General features: G+C 45.9%; 1 protein-coding gene across 1 annotated transcript; it reads left to right on the top strand.

Annotated features, from left to right (window-relative positions):
- Nucleotides 1-13,494: 13,494 nt before the first annotated feature.
- LOC119451252 (4 kDa defensin-like) lies at nucleotides 13,495-18,815 on the top strand. The gene is made up of 4 exons (XM_037714481.2): nucleotides 13,495-13,982; nucleotides 16,467-16,551; nucleotides 17,201-17,260; nucleotides 18,450-18,815. Exons 2-4 carry the CDS (start codon nucleotides 16,509-16,511, stop codon nucleotides 18,569-18,571), a joined length of 225 nt encoding a protein of 74 aa, XP_037570409.1. The 5' UTR covers nucleotides 13,495-13,982; nucleotides 16,467-16,508; the 3' UTR covers nucleotides 18,572-18,815.
- The last annotated feature ends 3,188 nt before the right edge of the window (nucleotides 18,816-22,003 follow it).

The raw sequence follows: 22,003 nt of genomic DNA, 5'->3' as shown, positions 1-22,003 counted from the left end.
GTTACAAAAGCAGTCTTCTCGCGGTCTAGATCGTCCACGGCAATCTGCCAGTAGCCGGAGCGAAGGTCAATAGAGGAGAAATAGCGAGCACCGTGGAGGCAGTCAAGGGCGTCATCAATCCGAGGTAGGGGATACACGTCCTTTTTGGTTAACCCTGTTCAGGTGCCGATAATCCACGCAAAAGCGCCATGAGCCATCCTTCTTCTTTACAAGTACAACAGGTGACGCCCATGGACTACACGACGGTTCAATAATGTTCTTGGCAAGCATTTTGCGAACTTCAGCGTGAATAACTTGACGCTCAGCCGGGGACACTCGATACGGGCGGCGATGAATAGGAGAGGCATCGCCGGTATTAATGCGATGTTTAACAGCTGTAGTTTGGGCCAAGGGACGATCGTTAAAGTCAAAAATATCGTGATAGGATAACAAAACGCGGTAGAGCTCACGAGCGTGCTCGGACGGCATGTCGGGCGCAATCATTTTCTGTAAGTCGGCAATGGCACAAGTTGCCGACTGCGATGGTAGAGGAGGATCGGCTGAATTGTCGTCTACTGCAATAGATGCTACTGAGTGATCCTCGAATGAGCAAAGCTGGGCCAGAGACATCCCGCGTGGCAGCACTTGTGCCGTCAAGCCAAAATTGACCACGGGCAGGCAGACGCAATTCGCCGTAATAGATAAAACTGTATGAGGCACTGTGATCCCGTGTGTAAGCAGGACGTCTTGCATGGGAGCCGCGATGTAGTGACCGTCGGGCACTGGTGGGGATGACACTAAGTCAACGTAGGTCAGTGCCGAAGGTGGCAAGCGAACGAAGTCGACGGAACTGAGGCGACTAGGGTGTGGTTCAGAGGGATCCAGAACAGGCAGGTCAAGGCGGAGAGTACTGGCGGAACAGTCGATGAGAGCAGAATGCGCGGAGAGGAAGTCCAAGCCGAGGATGATGTCGTGGGGACAGTGGGCGATGACTGTGAATAGCACGATAGTGGAGCGATTGGCGAAGGAGACGCGGGCGGCACACATACCAATGACGGGGGCTGTTCCGCCATCGGCGACACGGACAACAGGCGTCGTGGGGGGTGTGAGTATCTTCTTCAGCCGGTTACGAAGGTCAGCACTCATTACGGATACATGCGCCCCAGTGTCTATAAGAGCAGATACAGAAACACCGTCGACTTGCACGTCAAGAAGGTTCAGATGAGTGGGCAACGTCAGTAGAGGATTTGGCGGCGTAGGGAGCAATGCAGCGTCACCTCGAGGCGCTGCAGCGTCTAGTTTTCCGGCTGGGAGCGGCGTCCGAAGGGAGTCGGCGAATAGGAGTGACGGGGCTGAGGAGAGCGAGATTGTCGTCGTTGGGGCGAAGGCGAACGAGAATAGGGGCGGTTCGGCGCAGGAGAATCAGTGGCGGCATTATCGGAGCGTGCTGCATAGGGTCGAGAAGGGCCACCTGGGCGAGAGGAGGAAGTATAAGTAGACCGGGTCGGGGAACTCCAACGACTGCGACAGTGGCGAGAAATGTGCCCGATTCTACGGCAGTGAAAACAAATGGGCTTGTCGTCAGCAGTGCGCCATTCAGATGGGTTGCGGAAACGTGGTGGGTAATAAGATGTGGGACGGGGCGTAATCGAAGAAGCCGGATGGGTATCAGGGCGATGGGCCGAGCAGACGGTGTGAAGACCCATGTTCGCGAACTCCTGGCGGACAACTGCCTGGATCAGGGAAACCGTGACTGCAGGTGCGTTGGAGGAGCTGGAGTCGAAGGCAGCCGGATAGGCGGCCTCAATCTCACGCCGGACGATCCTGGTAACATCACCAGTGTTGTTGGGACGAGGAGCGTCGGCACAGGAAGATGTCGCTGGGGTGTTGGGCAGACGGGCAAACTGCTGGTCGATACGTCGGCTTTTAGCGAGTTCCAGGCGGCGACACTCTTTTATAACTGCATCCACGGTCGCCACGTTGTTGAATACGAGCAAGTTGAAGGCGTCATCGGCAATGCCTTTGAGGATGTGGGAAACCTTGTCTGGCTCAGTCATGTGTGCGTCAACTTTGCGGCACAGAGCCAAGACGTCTTGGATGTATGTGACGTAGGGCTCTGTGGACGTCTGCACACGGCCGGATAACGCCCTCTGCGCGGCAAGTTGGTGACCGTAGGGGTTTCCGAACAAGTCTCGGAGCTTTTGCTTAAGCGAATCCCAACTGGTGATCTCCTCTTCGTGTGTCCGAAACCAAACTCGAGGTGTGCCACCGAGGTAAAAGAGTGCGTTGGTGAGCATGATAGTAGGGTCCCACCGGTTATTGCGGCTGACGTGTTCGTACAGGCTGATCCAGTCGTCGACGTCTTCCCCATCTTTGCCCGAGAATACGCCAGGATCGCGGGAAGCGGGGAGAGCGATGTAGGTCGTCGAAGTGGCAGCAGGTGTCGGAGCTGGCTGAGTCGAGCTGTCGTCGGCGGGAGCCATGACGGAAGACTCGACGTACCGTCCACTGCGAAGCTCCGTGACGAGGTACAGGGAACGTCCACCTCCACCAGATATGTTACGTAGGAAGACGCAGACGAAAAGCTATATACAAGTATATTTACAAAGAAATGCGCCGCACTTGGCCAAGAAGCCACCGCCCGCAGTAGCCTCTAATCTTCGTCGTCGTCTTCACACTGCTCGCCTCTTCGTCAAGGCAAATACTGTTCCGTAGCAATATCTTGATAAAGGAGCAAATGCCCGTTTTCCGTTTCCTTGCTCTCCGGTGCAATATAAGACATATGAGGTTCACCCGAAGAAGCATTGACAAAAAACTTCAGAGTTGATAAATGTACCAATGCTTTGGCTGCGGCTGTTTAAATGATCCCAGAAGGGCCCGCACAGTGATAAGAGATGTTAGGTTTACCTTCCGCACAGAACCAGGCTGCAGGCACTATAGTTGACGGAGAATGTAAGAAAATATGCGTGATTTGTGAGCGGACTGAAAAAGTTTAGTTTGGTACGGTTCGAGAAACATCCCGAGTCAGGTGTGTCGATGAGCAGAAAGTGGTTGTCGCCCATCAAAAAAGACGTCGAACCTGAATAAATCAAAATACACCCAATTTCGGCCATAAAGTATATACGTCTGCCTAGAGAACGCCTGTGTTTTCGGCAGTTTCACTTTTCTGTAGTTTTTTAATATTGTGTATGCACAGTGATCGCGTCATCCTTCAGGATGACGGGCACACGTCCAGTGCAGCTTCCCGTCGACGCAGTCGACCAAACTGCTGCTCGGCCAGTTGGTGCCTTCTTTGCTACGGCCGTCACCGACGTGGAGCTTCCTGATTCGGCGGATGACGCCACGGTGACTGAGATGGATTCCGACAGTAGCAGCTTCACGCCTGTTGAATCGCGCCGCCTGAAAAGGAAGTTGCGCCGAAAATTAACAGCTGGTGAGTCGACTACAAAGACTGTGGACAAACCTGGCGTGTTGCGCCGGACATCAGCAGCTAGGGAGTTGCCTACAGAGAATGTTGACGCACCTGACGGGTTTTCTGTGGCTTTCGTAGCCACAACCGAGACGGATAATTTAAATACGATTAACAGACAGCGGTTGACCCAATTTTTCGACCAGGTGATTCCGGGACAAGTCCAAGAGGTCAGAATCAACGCATGGAAGAATGTCCTTACCGTAGATGTGAAATCTCAGGTATCAGTGGACAAGCTGAAAGAAATTGGAGTGTTAGGCGGTATGCCGGTCCGCCCCTACCTCTCTCATGGAAAACGGACTTCCACTGGAGTTATTACAGATGTAGACCCTGAAATAACTGACAGTGACCTGCGGACACTCATCAATTCTACGGCCAGGATTGTCGACATCCATCGTTTCCGCCAATCACGGTGTGTTAAAGTAGTTTTTGAAACCGACTCTATCCCATCCCACGTCAAGGTGGGCTATGTGCGGCATCCTGTCCGTCTGTATGTTCCCAGGCCTGTTCAATGCCACAAATGCAACAAGATTGGCCATGTGAGTGCCATTTGCAGAAACGAAATATCCTGCTGTCGATGCGGCGGCTCACACCAGCATGATACTTGCACGACAGAGACTGTCAAGTGTACCAACTGCTTCGGTGCTCATGAGGCGACGGCTAAAGACTGTCCTATGATGAAGAACGCGAGGCTCATCTTGAAGAAGATGGTAAAAGAGAACTCAAGTCACCAAGAAGCGGCTGCGTCTATTCGTCGCCGCAAACGTCGTTCCCGAAGCCGACGCTCAAAGTCACTCGCCACTAGTCTGGCTCAGCCACCGTCACAGAAAGTCTCAGCTCAGTTGCCTCAACGTCTTGAGCTACAGAATAAGACTCCGCCTGCTGCAGCACCCCATGTTACCACGGTGGTTCAGAAAGATGCCGGTATATTATCCACCTCCTATGACGTTGAATGGCCTGCTCTGTCATCCAAGGTCGTCGAACCAACGCGTCCAAGATTCCATGCCGTTCCAGCGGACAATGTGGAGAAGCCGGAAGGACAGCAGGTGAACGTTCTTCCGAAACAACTTGTACACTCCATGCGCACGCTGCTTTCAGACCTCAATACGCCAACAGCAAGGGTTGTTGTTCAGTTTTTGGACGCAATTGAGCCGCTCTTGGCGGCCCTGCAGTAATTCGTTATGGCGCTACCACACAGCCTCTCCTCTGTGTCGATGCGCATATGTCGCAGTGTAGTTATGCAGTGGAATGCCCGAGGTCTGCGTGGTCGCCTGAGTGACTTCCGACAGCGCGCCCAGAAATACCGCTTCCCTGTGATTGTGATATGTGAGCAAAACACGCCCTCTGCTTTCCGCCTTTCTGGATATGTATTACTGTGGTCTCGAGAAGCTGATGAAACCAGCAAGGTGTTAGTGTGCATACGCCGAGATATCTCACATTACCGCCATGCCCTCCAGCACCATAACACGAACCACTACATTTGCTTGATGTTAACGCTTAAAGGACGGGTCTTCTCGATACTCGGCGGCTACATTCCACCCAAAGATCACATTGATTTCTCGTACCTGTCTTCAGCAGTCCATAGTTGTAGAGCTCGTCATCTTATTGTGGGCGACTTCAATGCTCATCACCCCCATGGGGGAGTGCAGTAATGAATAACCGAGGCAAACCCCTGTCCGACTTTATGCACTCCCAGGATTTCGTCAATATTAACGATGACTCTCCTACGTTTCTGCGTGGCACGTCCTATAGTAGCTGCTTGGACCTGACGTTTGCTTCCTCACGACTACAGTCCTCTATTAGCTGGTTCAGTGATGTGGAAACACATGGCAGTGATCACATACCAACGTATATCTGCGTGAAGTGGTCCGCACCTACCACTTCGTCTCATGTGCGGTGCACAGACTGGCCCACCTTTAAGACATTCGTGGAGAATTCCTGTGCGGATCTCGAGTCACCTACCCAAATAGAAGGCTTGATCACGTCCGCCCTCGGTGAGGCTACGCGGAACATATGTGCACCTACGCCGGGGTCTCCTATCGACGTGGAATTCGTGAGGTTACGCGCAGTCCGACGGCGCGCTGAAAGGAAATACAGAAGGAAGAAATCTACGTACGATCTCGGCTTTTGTCGCCGAGCTCAACGACAAATAAAGCGCCATCTCGAGAAATTAGGAAGGAAGCGCTGGAGAAAGTTCTGTTCATCACTGGATCCTCGCAAGCCACTGTCCCGTATTTGGCATGTAGTCAGGAGCCTGCGTTCTCCCCTACAAGAAAGGTACCCTTTCAGTGCTCTGGCCCTTTACCAACGTCGCACTGATTTAGAGGTAGCGGACGACTTCTGCAAAATGATTTTGGGCACAACTCGGCCAGCCTCAATTTAATTCGAGGCTTTTGCGCCACCTTCCCCCAGTGACCACTACGACTTGCTCTTTACGATGCCTGAATTAGAGGCTGCTCTTGCGTCGTGTCGCCATTAATCTGCCCCTGGCCCTGACGGGATTTCGTATTCGTCTCTCTCTCTCACCTTGGCAGGGCTGGTCGCACTGCGCTGCTCAATTATTACAATGACACATGGGTCACCGGTATTGTTCCGGAGCAGTGGAAAATCAGCCGCCTGGTTGCTCTCTTGAAGCCTGGAAAGGCTCCTTATGAGCTTACCTCATACCGGCCAGTTGCATTAGCCAGCTGTGTTGGAAAAGTTTTGGAACGAATGGTCCTGACGAGGCTGGAATGGTTTCTGGAGAGAAATGACCCTTATCCGAACATTATGACCGGCTTTCGGCGAGGTCGTTCTTCGATTGACAGCGTCATTGACCTCGTTACGACAGTGGAACATGAAAAACATTGACGCCGACTTGTCGCCGCTGTTTTCTTAAACATCAAAGGGGCCTACAACAACATCCTTTATGAAGCCATTATCGTTGCCCTAGATGACTTGGGAATTGGCGGCCGGCTCTATCTGTGGATTGTGAGCTATCTCAGCGGCCGTTTCGTTTACATGTCCACGCCTGACGGAGAGACTAAGCGTCATCATGTATGCCGTGGAGTTCCTCAGGGAGGAGTTCTCAGCCCAACATTATTTAATGTGGCACTGATTGGCCTGGAAGTTCCAGCTCACATCAACATCAGTGAATATGCAGACAACATCTGCATCTGGGCTTCTGGTACACAACTACGCGCGAGGTTACAACGTGCTGTGTCGTCTACTTCGCGATACATACGACGTCAGGGTTTGCTCTTAGCTGCTGAGAAATGTGCTGTGGTTGCATTCACGCGAAAATCCGTCAGCCGCTATCCGATCCCTATTAACAGTGTTATAATACCTTATGTCTCCCACCACAGATTCTTGGGCATTATCATTGACCGCGGTTTGTCGTGGTCGAGGCATGTGAATATATTGAAGCAAAAACTTAATCTGTTTTGCTATGTTCTTCGCTTCGTAGCAGGCATGAAATGGGGCCCCACGGAAGGCTCCCTACTACGACTTTATCAGTCTCTATTTGTAGGCTACATTCGATACAGCCTCCCGATACTCTCAAACTTAAGTATTTCCTGCTTACGGACATTAGAGAGCGTTCAAGCGCAGGCACTGAAAATATGCCATGGCTTGCCACGGCGTACCTCCAACAAAGGCTCAATTGAGGAAGCCCGCGTATGCCCATTATCGGTATACCTGTCCCACGAACCACTTCGAGTATATCTACGCTTACTTACACGACACCATTGTCATCAATTGACGTCGGCTCTACATGAGTGGCCGGACAGCAGTTTCACAAGTGCACTCCGCAGCCATCTACACCGCATAACATCAGGCTATGACCTTCGGTGTGACCCCGTCAAACCACCGTGGGTGATGATTCAACCTTTGGTATGCGTGAAATTCCCCGCTATACTAAAGAAATGATTGGTTCCCGTTAGCGGACTACAACAACTTGCTTTGGCATACATCTGGTCAGAATACCAGACCTATGTTCATGTTTACACAGACGGGTCCGCGTCACCAAAGGCATCGACAGCAGCTGTGGTGATACCAGCCCAGCAGATGACTCGAGGTTTCATTCTAGATCATAATTCAACTTCAACTGCTGCAGAGCTTGTGGCTATACGGGAAGTGATTCGCCACATCTGCGGGGAAAGACCTCAATAGTGGTGCATTATCACGGACTCAAAACGCGCGCTGCAAATTTTGAGATGCTTCCTGCGCCACACCGCATATCAGGTTCTGGCACTGCCGATCACCGAGCTACTTTCATGCGCTCAAGAAAAACACCACCGCATAGTGTTCCAATGGATCCCGGGACACTGTGGGCTCAATGGTAATGAGATGGCCGATGCTGAAGCAAAGCGCGCCCTCAGCAATGGCCTGCGAACTGTAGTGCCGTTCTCTAGACCGGACATCACATGCCTCCTGTCGAAATTAATGAGGAGTGCGACGAACACATACTAGGCCCAGCCAGACGCTCGTCACGTTCGCCTTAAAAGGCTGGATCCCGATATGCAATTTGCTGTTCTGCGTGGAATTCCACGCCCTCGTACATGCCTGATACACAGACTGCGATTAGGCGTCGCTTTCACGCGCAAATATTTGCACATCATTGGACGGACAGACTCCCCGGAATGTTCAGTGTGTGGTGTTATAGAGACTATAGACCATCTGCTCATGGTGTGCCCTAAATATGCGCGCGAAAGACTCACACTGACAGCCACCTTGAGGCATTTTTATAATATACCTCTGTCGGAGGACCTCTTGCTAGGCGCAGGGCCACAGAGTTGGCAGACAATAGAGGCAATGCGTGCTTTTTCACGTTTATTAAGCGACACGGGCCTGGACTCACGCTTGTGATAATCATTTATGCAATGTGTCCTTTCACCTAGTTCCTCCCATTATCATCCCCCATTGTGACCCTCTTTCTTCCAATCTTCCCCATCCCTTACGTAGAGTAGCAGGCCAGATGCTCCATATTCCGGCCGACCTCTCTACATTTTCAAGTGAATAAACTACTTCTTATGCCCACCTCATTATTTGGTCTAAAAACTGACGTGACGTGCATGCGCACAACAAACAACTTCGTCTCCTTAATTTGAATGCCCGCAGTGTTATGAATAAAACCGAGCCCCTCGAAATTCTACTGCTGCAGTACGATCCTCACATTACCGTAATAACTGAAACTTGGTTACATGAACGTGTGAATGATGACGACATTTTTGCGCCTTCCTATACGGCTTTTCGTAAGGACAGGCAATCAAGGGGAGGTGGGGTGGCCGTTCTGATCAAAAACAAGTTTCACGCTGTCTTGCTAGAGGGTGTACCGGAACTTGAATATATCTGCATTAAAGTAACACTGTGGGGCCACTCATTCATCTTATACGCATTACATAGACCGCCTGACTCAATTCTTGACTACTTACTTTTTAAAATTAAAGGCACATATGTCTAAATATCACGACAACAAAGTTCTTTTGATTGGCGATTTTAATATGCCTGGAGTAGACTGGGAGCGTTTTGAGACTTTTTCAACCAATACCAGTCATGCAAATGTAGTGTTTGACATAATGCTCACACATAATTTGACACAATTAGTTCATGAACCAACGCATCCCCAAGGTGCCTATAAATCTGTTTTAGATTTGGTATTTATTCCGCGCGATTTTCGCACATCCACCATTGTAATTGATCAAGGGCTGTCTGATCCCTACCTTGTCTCAGTTTCTATTCCCCTGGTGCCACTTTCGCAGACTATGAACCCGTCCTTTCATTGTGTGAAAGAATATGCATGCACCCATGATACACGCACTATCGACCACATAGAAACTTGCTTTGTAGATTTTGTTGATACCGATGTTTGCCGTTTGTGGGGCAAATTTAAACGCATATGCTTCTACTGCATAGAAAACTTTCTACCGTCTAAACGTAAAAATGTGCACAAACATACGCCCTGGATGACGAAAGGCATCATTCATCTTATGCGTGAAGCGAAAAGATTAAAGAAAAAGCATGCTGACCCCAAATGCATATCTCACACTCAAAATAGCCTTGCACATGCGGTGCATGCCTCGAAAGAATACTGCTTCAACACGTCACTCGCAAACTTCATAAAAAATGATCGAAAGAAATTTTGGAACTATATCAGGGAAAAAAAGAAACCCATATCACAAGTTTTTGTCGATGGTTCAATGGTATCTGATCAGACTGCCATTGCTTAACACTTCAATGACTATTTCCATAGTGTATTTTCTGCCCCTAGTGCTTCTCTACCCACCAAAACAGTGAACCGTGCTGTAAATGTAAACTTCATTTCTTATCCTGGCCTCGTTGCTATGTTGCTTAACTCCAAGACTAAAACTTCCTGCAGGACCGCCAATATCCCCAACATATTTCTTCGTCGTTTTGCCCAGTGTGTTGCAAAATACTTAGTTATTATTTTTCGTGTCTCTTTGTAATCAAGCGGAATTACCAGATTACTGGAAGTCAGCCCGTGTTGTGTCGATATTCAAGAAAGACGACCGTCTATTGTTGCAAAATTATCACCCGATCTCCTTAACATCATCGTGTTGTAAACTTATCAAACACACAATAGCTCACAAATTGAACAAATTCTTAGAAGAACACTCACTTTTAACAAATCATCAACATAGATTTCGAAAAGGATTTTCTACTACAACACAAGCGGTTAGTATAGTCCACACCTTTGCAGCTTGTCTTGACACTAACAGTCAAATTGATGTAATATTTCTAGATTATAGTAAAGCATTAGATGCAGTTCCCCACGATAAATTAATTACAAAGCTTTGGGTAATTGGCATACCAAAATTATTTATTTCCTGGATTTTAGATTATCTGAACAACTGTAATCAATACGTTCAGGTGGGAGAGCAACACTGGCTGCCTTCCGGTAAGTTCTGGCGTTCCGCAGGGGAGCGTACTCGGCCCCCTACTTTTTTACCATACATAAATGATACTGCTAATGTCATTAACACCCCAGTACAAATTCGTCTATTTGCTGACGATTGTGTTTTGTTTGGAGAAGTTACCTGCATTAGTGACCAATGTGACCTTAACTCTAACTTAGGCAATGTGTTGAAATAGTGTGAGCAATGGGGAATGCTTCTTAATCCAACTAAATGTGCCTATCTCCCCATAACGCGCAAAAATGTCCCCCTAGACTACACTTACAATATGGCTACAGCACCTTTACAGAAAGTAGCCTGCTATAAATATTAGGTCTAACAATAACCAGTAACTTATGGTGGAACTTATACATAAATAACATCTGCTCTGCCGCTTTCCAGAAACTATGCCTTCTACGCCACAAACTAAAAACTGCCCCACCTAGTGTTAAACTACTCTCTTACTTTTCCTTATTTACGCCAAAACTTGAGTACGCTTCTTTAGTTTGGGACCATCACACAAAAATTAACACTAAGAACCTTGAAAGAATTCAAAGAAAAGCAGTCCCCGATTTATTTACAGTAAATTTACGACTACTGACTCCCCCCCTGCATTACTAACCGCAAACGGCATTGAACTATTACAAATTCGAAGAAAAAAAGTAGACTAGAGTTTCTTTCAAACTTATTTAATCATAGGCTACCCTTAGACACCGCAACATAGGTATCACCCTTGATAAGCAGACCCACTCGACACCACTACTCTCATTCGCTAACACCAATTTTCGCAAGGACTGACACTTTTCGGCACTTTTTTTCCACAAACAATAGCTGACTGGAATAAACTAACTGAAGCATTTCCCCAGTGCCCGTGACCTGTATACCATTTGTGCAATTAATGGTGTTATTGCGTGTTAGAGTTTTATTATAACCAAGTTGATAAAATATTCTTAATCGTCTACCTTATGACGACACAAGTTGTGTGAAAAGCTTGTTACAAACTTGTTTCATCCTGTACCTTTGTGTAAATATTCTTGTGTATCCTGCTCACCCTGCTTGGACTTCTTGTCCGCAGTATTTTATAAATAAGTAAATAAAAATTAAACACTACGGTACGCATTGTGTTAGTTGTATAGCATTCATTAACCGCTTCGCGGAAGCATCACTTCACATATATTTTATCGCGTGCGTTGGATCTGCATAATTTAAATTTTTTATTCCACCGTTAGGTTGCACACTTCCTGGTTAATGAAAAAAGAAGAGAGCACCATGGCCATTCGTTCTGGCGGATTAATGCTTTAGAATAGAATCTTTGCAAGCTCCCATCTTAATCATTATGCGCTGTTGATCCAATGTCCCCGTTTCTAGAACTTCGCCTTGCAACCGATTGCATACCAGTGATCTACGAGGAAAAAAAAACTTTCAAACCACGAGCGGGCGTGGGGTGGGCTTAACGTTATAACGGGTAAAGGACGACGTTGACTCTTACATAGAGGTGTCTTTCTTTTTGTTACTTAGCGGAAGAACCCTGAACTCCAAGAAAAGGATAAAAAGCGGGGCACCTCGCATACTTTGAGCCTGACCAACGCTACAATGAAAAAAAAAATGAATACCGCAATCGAAGTGCATTTCCGCGTCGTACACGTTATGAGTAGAAAGCAGACGAAGCGCCGCCAAAACAATGACGCAAGAGATAACACACGTGGCTTCCCGAGAAGGAAAACGGCCCGCAAGGATATTGAAGCGTGCATCCGCCGCGGCAAACCTGTCCGTATACGCCTTCGTATTTCCTCGTCTCCTTCACATTCATTTGCTTCGCGCGTTTTGTGTTTCCTATAAGCGAAGTGTGGATACATAGAAGGACAAGGGGCATGTCGTGAATGGGCGATAAATGTCTTCTGGATAATGTGGCCTCCGGGAAAGATGGAGTTTTCATTTATGCTTTTCTTATCAGTAACGTAAATTCTGGTCGTAGCAGTCCGTTATACATTTCTTCTCACTTTGTATACTACCATGACATATACGTATAGAGCAAAGGAGAGGAAAAAGATGCGGAGCTTAGCCAAAACCTAAAATCGGGTTTGCTTCCTCACACTGGGAGATGGATGAGGGGCAGGTAGAAAATAGAGACAGAGAGACAGACAAGGACCTCGAACACGCAATCACAGCCGGTCATGATGATCGCAGACAACCAGAGCGCAGGATACTTTAGCACAAGTAGCGCCAATTCAAGTTAAAGCCATTTTTGCAGGTTTGTCATCCTTAGTAATTGAAGCAATGCTTTCGGCTCCCTCTGTTGTGATGGCTTATGAGGTCGGCATTCTAAAATGGTTTATTTCGACAATCGTCGGTGATCAACGCGCGCTGGCGTAGTCGTGAGCAATAGTCCCTGCATACACTCTAGCGAGAACAGTCACACAGAACGTGTTGAAGGGTGGGGTCTCCTCGCGACCACAGTGACAGCGCATTGCGTTGTCGGCCATTTCATTGCATAAGCAAAAAGCGAATGGCAGTATACAGGGTGATCATTTTAAAGTTTTATGAAATTTTTAGAAATAGCCTGTTGCCGATAACATGATTCTAGTCTTTGAGCTGGATTATTCAGAGGCGGACATTACTTGCACAAGAAATTGGAACACATTTTGTCTAATGAACAAAAATGCACTAATTATCTTTTCAAATAATTACTTTGCGGCCCATAACGCAATTTACGAATTGTAGCCAGTGAGTTTGCAAGGCGAATCCACTTGGAATTAATTCCCAGAATGACGCCAGTTTGGAGATATGCGCCATAAAAATTGTCCTAAAAATGCACTGTTATTCCACTTACTTTTTTTAACAAAACGCTCTGTTATGCAAAAAAAAAAAAAAACGCTCTGTTATGCACTGAAGCACAAAAGTAACTAGAACGCCTATTGTTTCGTACCACATTTTGGGTAATAATATTTCGAAATTATTATGCTGTGTTATACTGAGAATTGGATATGTCTGGCAAACTCACCGGCTACAAATCGCACATCGCAGTTTGTACCTTAGAGCAATAATTTTAAAACCAAGGCCTTTTGATTTATTCTGCGAGTAATATACGAATCTTCAAGAAATCCAGTTCAATGCTGCCGCATGCAATTTTTTTGTAACATGTATAGTCTAAAAAAAAAAACACCTGTTATATATGCTACCCTTTCGTCTGCCGTTTAAAATCTGGTTTTCTTATAGCGTAATGACTTTATCTAAGATCATGTCGTGGTTGCCTAAGCAGGCGGACTACGTGTTTCGCATGTAGCATTTCGACAAGAAAACGACAGGCGAGTTCAAAGAAAAGCGTGCGTTCAGAGTATGCTGGAAGTAACATCAGAGTTCAATTTTAGACCACCTGAGCGAGATTGTTACTCAAGCCTCCTGAAAACAGCCCTTCGGCACTGTTGATGTCCAACCTTGTAGTCGCCGCAGCTCTGCTAGAGCTTCTGGTGCCGAGTTTCGTCGGTAGTGTGCAACCTCGCAGTCATTCCTTGCCCGTCCTGCTGGGAAAATCCAGCCACCGACCAGCGCCCCTTTCCTCCTGACATCCGTCTCGTGTTGGATATAAAAACCGTTCCGCGACGCCAACGAAACCATTGATTGAGCCTGCGGCACAGCTGAACAAGGTGAGATTTCCTATTCCTGGTCGGTTTCCATTTGGACGCTTCATTTTGGCCTTGGTGACCACGCTTATGAACATAGCACACAACAAAACCAGGAAAATTTCAATCTAAGTACGCGTTGAGCCATAATTATATTTAGTAAAAAAATTCTATTTTTTTCGGACAATTATGTCATGTACACTCAACCTTAGGTCAAACTAAGTTTTGGTTTGTTGTTTTTTAGGAGTGGACAGCGAATTTAGTAGATAAACATTGTATTTGGTCAGCTTGTAATGCGCTCTCAATGAATCAGCGTACAAATCATGTAGAACATCGTAGCTCATAACATGAGGCCGAAAGATACAAAGACCGAGAACGCAGTGCACCCTGTGGTGCCTTTGTCTCTTTTTGTGTCGTCTAAATGTCAGCTGCAACCGTTTCTGCATTCCAGCAACCAAAAGCCCAAAGTAATTGTTGCACAGAATGGACTAGCGTCATTTTTGAGCAGTTTTTGTTCTTATAACCAGCTGTCCTTTACCACTGAGGCCGACTTCGTAAAAAAATTCTCTCCTGTGCAGAATTGTCCTGATCTTTTGCAAGAACCATAATTAAGTACTCAATGAAATAAACAGTGCTCTGGGTTAGCCTAACAATCTTTCAAGTCTGGCACTTTGACAATGGTTAAGCTACCCCGGAGGCTTAATTTGTTTTATTAAGAACACATGCTGAGGTCTCTATTAAGACAGAATTTCGTGGATCATGACAAACAGGCTGGAGCTCCAGTATTTCGATTTTGACGATCAAATCACACTTTGGACCTCTTTAACATTTTCTAACCTGTCCAACTACACGCAAAATGAACTCATTCTTGAACGTTACATATAAGTCAAAGATATATTGATTTATCCAATTTAAAAATATTATTTACTGCCTTAGTGTTGCAAATCCTTTCGTCAGTGTGTACTCATGAAGTAGTGTGTACACATGAAGTGCTATCTGAAATGCGACTTCGCATTCCAGCAAAATATTCACAAGTGGGAAATGAAGTGACCGAATGTCACTTCTTTGTTCATAAAAAAAAGAACAGGTACAGTTGCGACTTTTTGTTATACTTCAATTAAGGAGAACCAAAAAATGGAGCGGAAGCTCGTCGTAAAGAGAGGAAAAGCAAAGAGGTTAACGAGGAGCGAGCCCGGCTGGCTACCATACAATCCCGATCAAAAGTTTTACCTTTAAAGTTTGTTTTTACAGATAAATTATACGGTCCAGCTCGACTATACGCCGTACTTACCACTACTCACCTCCCGACGAAACTAACACATACACCCGCTCTCTCTGACTGTATATATTGCCAGAACAAACGTATTTAAATGCACATTGTTTGGGCGAACAATTAGTTACTGGAATAATATGTCACCTGACTGCACCTTATTCAATGGACGATTGGCTGGTACTGCTTAAAAACTTTCAACCCTCTCCCTTTCATTTTCTTGTTGCGTTCATTTCTGGCGCTCAGGCAGTTTGCCATTCGTTCATAAATCGTGCTTTGTATTGCCCCTCCTGTATGAGCGGCATGATCTCCAGTATTCCAAACGCTAAATGAATAAAGAAATAAACAACATGGAAGCAGAATTGGGAGAAAAAAATAATGTGGGAAGAAGACAGAACTGAGCTACGCTGGACACACATACAGGTATATTAATCACTGGGTCACATACGGTCCCTAAGCAGCTGGTTAGAAGAGAACCTCAATTCCCCAAATAAGGGCCCTGAGGCCCTCACACAGAAAACGAAATCGATGGTTTCTAACGGGAAATACATAAAGCCTATTCTTGGCTCTGACCCTCGTGCGAATTTTTCACGCATAAGGAGAGCGACGCAAGTTTCTATCTCCCAAAGTCATACCACGTATGCACTAAACCATGAAGTTTTTAAAATTCAAATAGTATCTACTTCCGAGGATTCAGTCTTCGTATCTGCAATGGAGTCGAAATGCGCATGTGTACATGTATAACGGTACACGTTCATTAAGCACACGTGTGTACACATTAAGCGCTTCCCGGAGCTTGATACATGGACCCCGAACACGAGACTTTGCCGAATTCATTTCCTCACGGCATGTAACGACATGTGGTGATCTAAAGCAAGCCGGCTCTGCCTTTTCAAAACGACTGTCGCAGCATGTAAGTTCACCACGCATGCGCTTTCAGTTTTCGTTGGTCCTCACAGATAGATTCGTAAAAGAGAGCTTCCACTTCTCTCATTCTTATCCTAATAATACGCATAACGAATCAGCCGAATATTTCCTTGCTAACTTTAACGGCAGTACACAAGGATTCTACTTGCTTTGTAAGGCTGCAGAAGAGATGTTGGCATTTCCGTTGTTCACAAAGAAATTGCAAGAGCCCACAGTCATGCTTCATGGGCCCATTTTATTATTATTCATGCAAAAGGAAATAAGAGAAAAGCTTAGATCAAGCGTTCTATTTTTCGTACTGAATTTCGCAGTGACGTGACAAATTCACCGAAGTCATCAGCCTCACTGCAAAAATGAAGGTCCTGGCTGTCGCCCTTGTCTGCGTTCTTGTTGCTGGTAAGTACGCTGAAAGGTCTGCGAAGCGTTTGTGGCTAGTTAATCGCTGACCTGTACGTCAGTGAAAGATTTTCCCATTGTCAAGACAGAGATAAAGGGTAACTTTGCATTCTTGCCATAGTTTTCGATGAACAACGTTCAAATGGATAAGCATGGTCCCTCGAGTTATTGGCTATGCTGCCTCACAAGTACAATCTGAACATCGCTCTGGCTCGACAAATAAGCGGGTACTCCACGCTCCGAAATTATTATCTGTCGTTTTGTCTTATAATTATCTGCGTTTTGTATAAATGCAGCGGCGGCTTTCTTTTTCGATACAGAGATTTTGCAAATTGGAAGATGTGTCGCGATTCTGCGTGAGTCTTCTTCAGGAATCACCCCTAGAACTGCATATCATATTGCTGTGGTAGTTCACTAGGCTTCAGAAGCGTAATGCGTACAAAAAAAAGAAACTCAACATAATTATATTTATTTTTCTAATTCCTTGAGAAATTGCTACCCGCGATAGGTATACTTATCAAGCGGAACACAAGGGCTGCAACCATCAGCCATAACTCAATTTTAAACGAGAAATCAAACAGACACTTCTTAGAAAACGATAATGTTGGAAAGTCATCGAAATACTTCAAACATCCCCATGCCTGCGCAGGACTGATCAGCACCACGGTTGCTCAAGGCGACGAAAGCGAAGTGGCCCACGTTCGAGTCCGTAAGTGTACTTTTTCTTTCTGAATGGCTAACTTTTATTTTTGTTTTCTTTTAGAACCTATGTTCGTGCCCGTCTTAGTGATTACGGAGACATTACGAAGGAAATAGCTAGCCGAGAAGCAAGGCCAAAGAATAGTTTTTTTTTAATTTTGTTTAATGAACACAAATATTAAGCGCACGATTCCAAGGTATACACATCCTTATGAGTCGGGTAAAAATAATTTAGTCGATTATGTAGCATGGTCTGAGAATTCACGCGAGAGGGACCCTGCCATTTTGGACGCCCTGACCATGCTTCGTAATTCACGCACATTGACTGAAAGGAACATGCGGTAGGCAAATATTAAGAGTACATTATGATGACTCTGGGAAAGTCAACCGCTAAAAAGGCACAATGTCTGCGTAAAGGTGCACTGCTCAACAATTGCAGTGGCGATTATGGGTTATCGAGCAGCCACTATACATACAGACACTTAACGCCAGCGAAGATTCATTGCGTAATGAGCATTGTAAAGATATTTACTGATGACATGCGAACTCACGGTACCGAAGACTATCACGTTAGGCGCACTAGCAAAAAGTAATAATTCCCAAACGCTCCAACGGAACCTTCCCTTTCAAACGCACACAAGCGCTTAAATAAATGCGATCTACTTTTATCTTTTATTGCTTAATATGACACTTTTCCTGCGTCACTTCAGTGCTACCTTCAATACGATGCTGTGCGTACGTCGCGACGTAAGTCAGCTCGTTCTCTTACATTCTAAATTACAATTCATACAGCAGCTTTTTTTTCGTCTGTACCAAACGCCTACGCTTATGTAGAAAAGGTAAATACTTATAAAGAAGTAATATTGAGTGTCACATCTACACAACACTGCTTTCCCAGCCAATGTTCCCGGAGGAAAGTTTGAGAGCTCTAGAAGTCCCAGCGCAACATCTCTATGCGACAATTAATTATAACCATTTAGCTTCACGGAAAGCTGCTGTGCTCGCAAATGCACAGCTGCGAGTGCTAATTGCCTTTGTTAGCAAGTGAGTGCTCATAAAAATGTACGGTACTGTTAATAGTTTTTAATTCTGTTTTGCCGCTAGCATGAGCTGTCCACGGAGTGCTATGTTGGTTACTTCAGTTTTTAAATACTTAAATTGATTTAAATAAAAAGCGTTTCTGTTCCTTCTCGTTCTAGGCCGGGGTTTCGGCTGTCCGCTTAACCAGGACGCTTGCCATCGCCACTGCCGTAGCATCGGTCGTCGTGGTGGATATTGCTCCGGGATCATCAAGCAGACCTGCACTTGCTACCGCAAATAGAAAACAAGCTCTCGGTTCCGAAATGGCGGACAGCCCATCGGGACAACAAATCGGTTCCTTCCCGCGCTTTTTATAGAGTTAATGCGTGATAACATTTCGCTATGGGCCATCGTCGGCCAGCCCACAATGTGCCATTTGCTTTGCTAGTCGAAACATTCCTATAACCGGCATTGTACTCCCTTAACTCGTAATAAATGATTCTGCGTAGCGATTGCTTACGTTGTTATTGGAAAGTTACCGCACTAGATACAGGGTTTTGACTCTCAACGCCACGCGCCAGCGGAGATGCGTAGTGAGAGAGATAAAAAAAACTGTTGAATGAGTATGTATGCAATTTGGCTCGCGGATGTTTCCTGATCATAAGGCGGCAGATCAAAGCTGTCGCTTACAGATATTCTTGGCTGGTTGAGATGAAGTACTGGTAGCTTGAGCCAAACTACAACATGGTAGAGCTGGGAGCGCATCTCATTGTTTTCCTCATCGGGTCAGTAGCCTCCAACACTCAATCACCGGCTAAGCATGCAGGGGCATTTCCCCCCACCGCTGTAAGCTATAGATGTGCAGATACACGAGCGTAAGGTAGCAAAGCAGGTTTCCCTGGTTGGCTAGCCTCCCTGCCTTTACACTTTTTTTTCTGTTTCTCTCAACACCCGAGAACCACTTCGTCTAAAGTGCCGTTTTTCATTTTTCTAGATCATTTTTATCCATAACCTCGTCTGCATCTCATCGCCTCAAGAAGGCACTTTCTGGACCTGAAATGTGTAACCTTGCTGGAAGGACTTTTTCTCCAAGTGCGAGTGAACTTAGAAGAAAGAAACGGAGATTTGAATTTCTTAAACTACTTCACGCCAACAAATTATCCATTCACCCATCGGAACATTTATCGCAGTTATCGACCAGAACTGCACGCCACCGCAGACATGATGCATCAACCTCTTACTTTGCAAGAACCAACACGTATAAGTTTTTTTTTCATCGAACTGTAACCGAATGGATTCGTATGATTGAATCCGCTTCCTCATCTTGTAATTTCATAGTTCTGTTTGTTTTGTCAATCCGATTTTCATTGTATGTACCATGTCGCTCTCCCTGCTCGGACCACGTGTCGGCAGTATTTAATAAATAAAATACGAACTGCGAAATAATGACCATGGTCACTTAACCTTTCCTGGTGTATATTTCTGGCGCTGCCACGCACCGACACCGTTGGGCTGGTGTTGTTGGCGAGGAAACACTTTCTACAGTAGGTCAGGCAAAGCTTTCTCCTAATTGTTTTTATGAGTACCCAATTGTGCTGATCTGTCTTCGCCCTTTCACTCGGCGGTTTCGGCGGTTCGTGCATGTGATGCGCGAACACGGCGTGCTGATTCTTGCTGAATAAGTGCATGGACTTCGTCCTCTTTGCGCTAGCGGCATGTTCCAGGGCACTATCCATTGATACACAGATGAATGAAAGGCAAGCGCATCATATTTTTGTTCTCGTTCTTCCCTCGCATGTTGCCCTGCATTGACTCTTTCTTTCCTTCATCTCTCTTTCTCATCTTTGTACTCCTCTGCTGATTTCCCTCACGGTAGTGCAGCCGAAGAGGCGCTTTGTCTGTTGCCTGTCCCACTATTATTATATACGAGTGGAAATCCGGTCTTCTTCAAATGTTTGATAAGTGTTCATCACCTAAACCTAAAAATCATTCGTTGTAGCATCCCTTACGTAAACAGCGCTAAATAAGAACATACTAAATAAATAATACTTAGCGAACTAAATTAACTGAAGAGGAATATTGCATTTCTAATGTGGAAATTAGACGTGCTTGTTGGGCAATGCAGCAATTATGGTAAACACGCGTACGAGAGAGATTTCAACAATTGTAAGTCGGGAGTGGATGAATGAGCCTTCAAAAAGGTTTCCTGGACCTATGCTTATGCGTAGCGTTCTTCCCTTAAATGAACCATGCGCCGAGATATTTGCAAATTGGCTGCGATGAATGGTCGGTGGTAAGTGGACCTCATTTCTTGCAGAGCTGGCCCTCAAGTACGCTAATTGCCTGTGAGCTTAAACAAGTGTCCCATCCCCCCTGTAAATGTAAGATGCTTCAAGCGAAACCAACGCTAATTCACTTGTAGTGTGTCACATAGGCCTGGAATGTGTTTCTTCTTAGATATCAGACAAGCATTGTGTCCCTTCCGGTAGCAGTTGCCAGCCTGCTCCTTCCCTTCTTTTCATTTCTGTCTCTTTGCACACGTATATATTTCCAAACAAAACAAAACAACGACTATATTACTACTAACTGCTACTAATACTACTACTACTACTACTACAACTATCATTACTACTAATAAGTACTACTGCTACTACTAAACAAGCGTAAATATTCAAATTCGCAAACGGGAACCGCACAAAGACAAGAAACCAGTGGGCATGACGAGCGCTCGAAACTTGTATCCCAACTTACGGTATTCGTTTTCTTCGTTTTCTTTCTCTTCTCCAATTTTGTTCTTCCTTGGGCACCCCCTAGCACCACAAAGAAGTACTTATATATCAAGAAAATGGCGAGGTGAGTCACACAGAATGCTTTGAAAGGTAGTTTCTCTCGATTCTAAGCGTAAACGCGTCTCTATACCGCTGGTATGGGTCGTGCGGAGCTACGGCGTCGGCATATTCACCCCGGTGTGGGGTTATTTCATTATTATCGTTATCCTTTTTTCTTTGCATCTTTTCTTCGCTCGGTTGCTACGAACCGGCACATAACCCGTGTTTGCATCGCCAAGCAAAGAGGGCATTTGGGGAGAACGTACCTTACTACTCTCTTAATTGCTACTTCTGTAATATCATGCTCAAATTAGTCATGTAGACCTGAGTAAATGTTTTTTTCGAAGTCGAAGGCCATAACGCATTCTCTAGGTCCAGCTTTAGTTAGCTAGAGCCAAGGGTCGGCATGGTGTAAAAATTTAAACGATGTGCCAATTTGTAAAATAAAACCGGGACATAAGTTAGTGTGCAAACAAATGCATTATCCCAGAAGATACTGAAGGGAGCAACAAATTATCCCTGCGCATTAGTTCCCATTGAGAACCCCACATGAATGTCGCGAATAATGTAAGCACAGCCTGAACTTTCTCTCGCACACAGTTTAGTGGCTGACGCACGTAAATAAGCTTTGTGACGAGGAAGAAATTGCATACGTACCTGCACACAGGCGAATACAGAAAGTTCTCCTCACCCAATCCATGCTTGCGAGGAGTGCTTGACATGCGTGAGTGCTTACGAGCAGTGCGGCCCAGTGTTCCGTACTTGATGCAAAAGCACGACAAGGTGCTCGAGCGGTGCACTGTTCGAACAATAATACAAGCAGATCTGGGGGGTCCTGTTCCCCATTAACCAAATCTTAGTTTCTTTCATATTCACGACCTCTCCAGACGCGTGACAAAACTGCT

Source organism: Dermacentor silvarum, chromosome 1, assembly GCF_013339745.2.
Source record: "Dermacentor silvarum isolate Dsil-2018 chromosome 1, BIME_Dsil_1.4, whole genome shotgun sequence".
In the NCBI taxonomy this organism is placed as follows: Eukaryota; Metazoa; Arthropoda; class Arachnida; order Ixodida; family Ixodidae; genus Dermacentor; species Dermacentor silvarum.
This window is presented reverse-complemented; position numbering and strand designations above follow the sequence as displayed.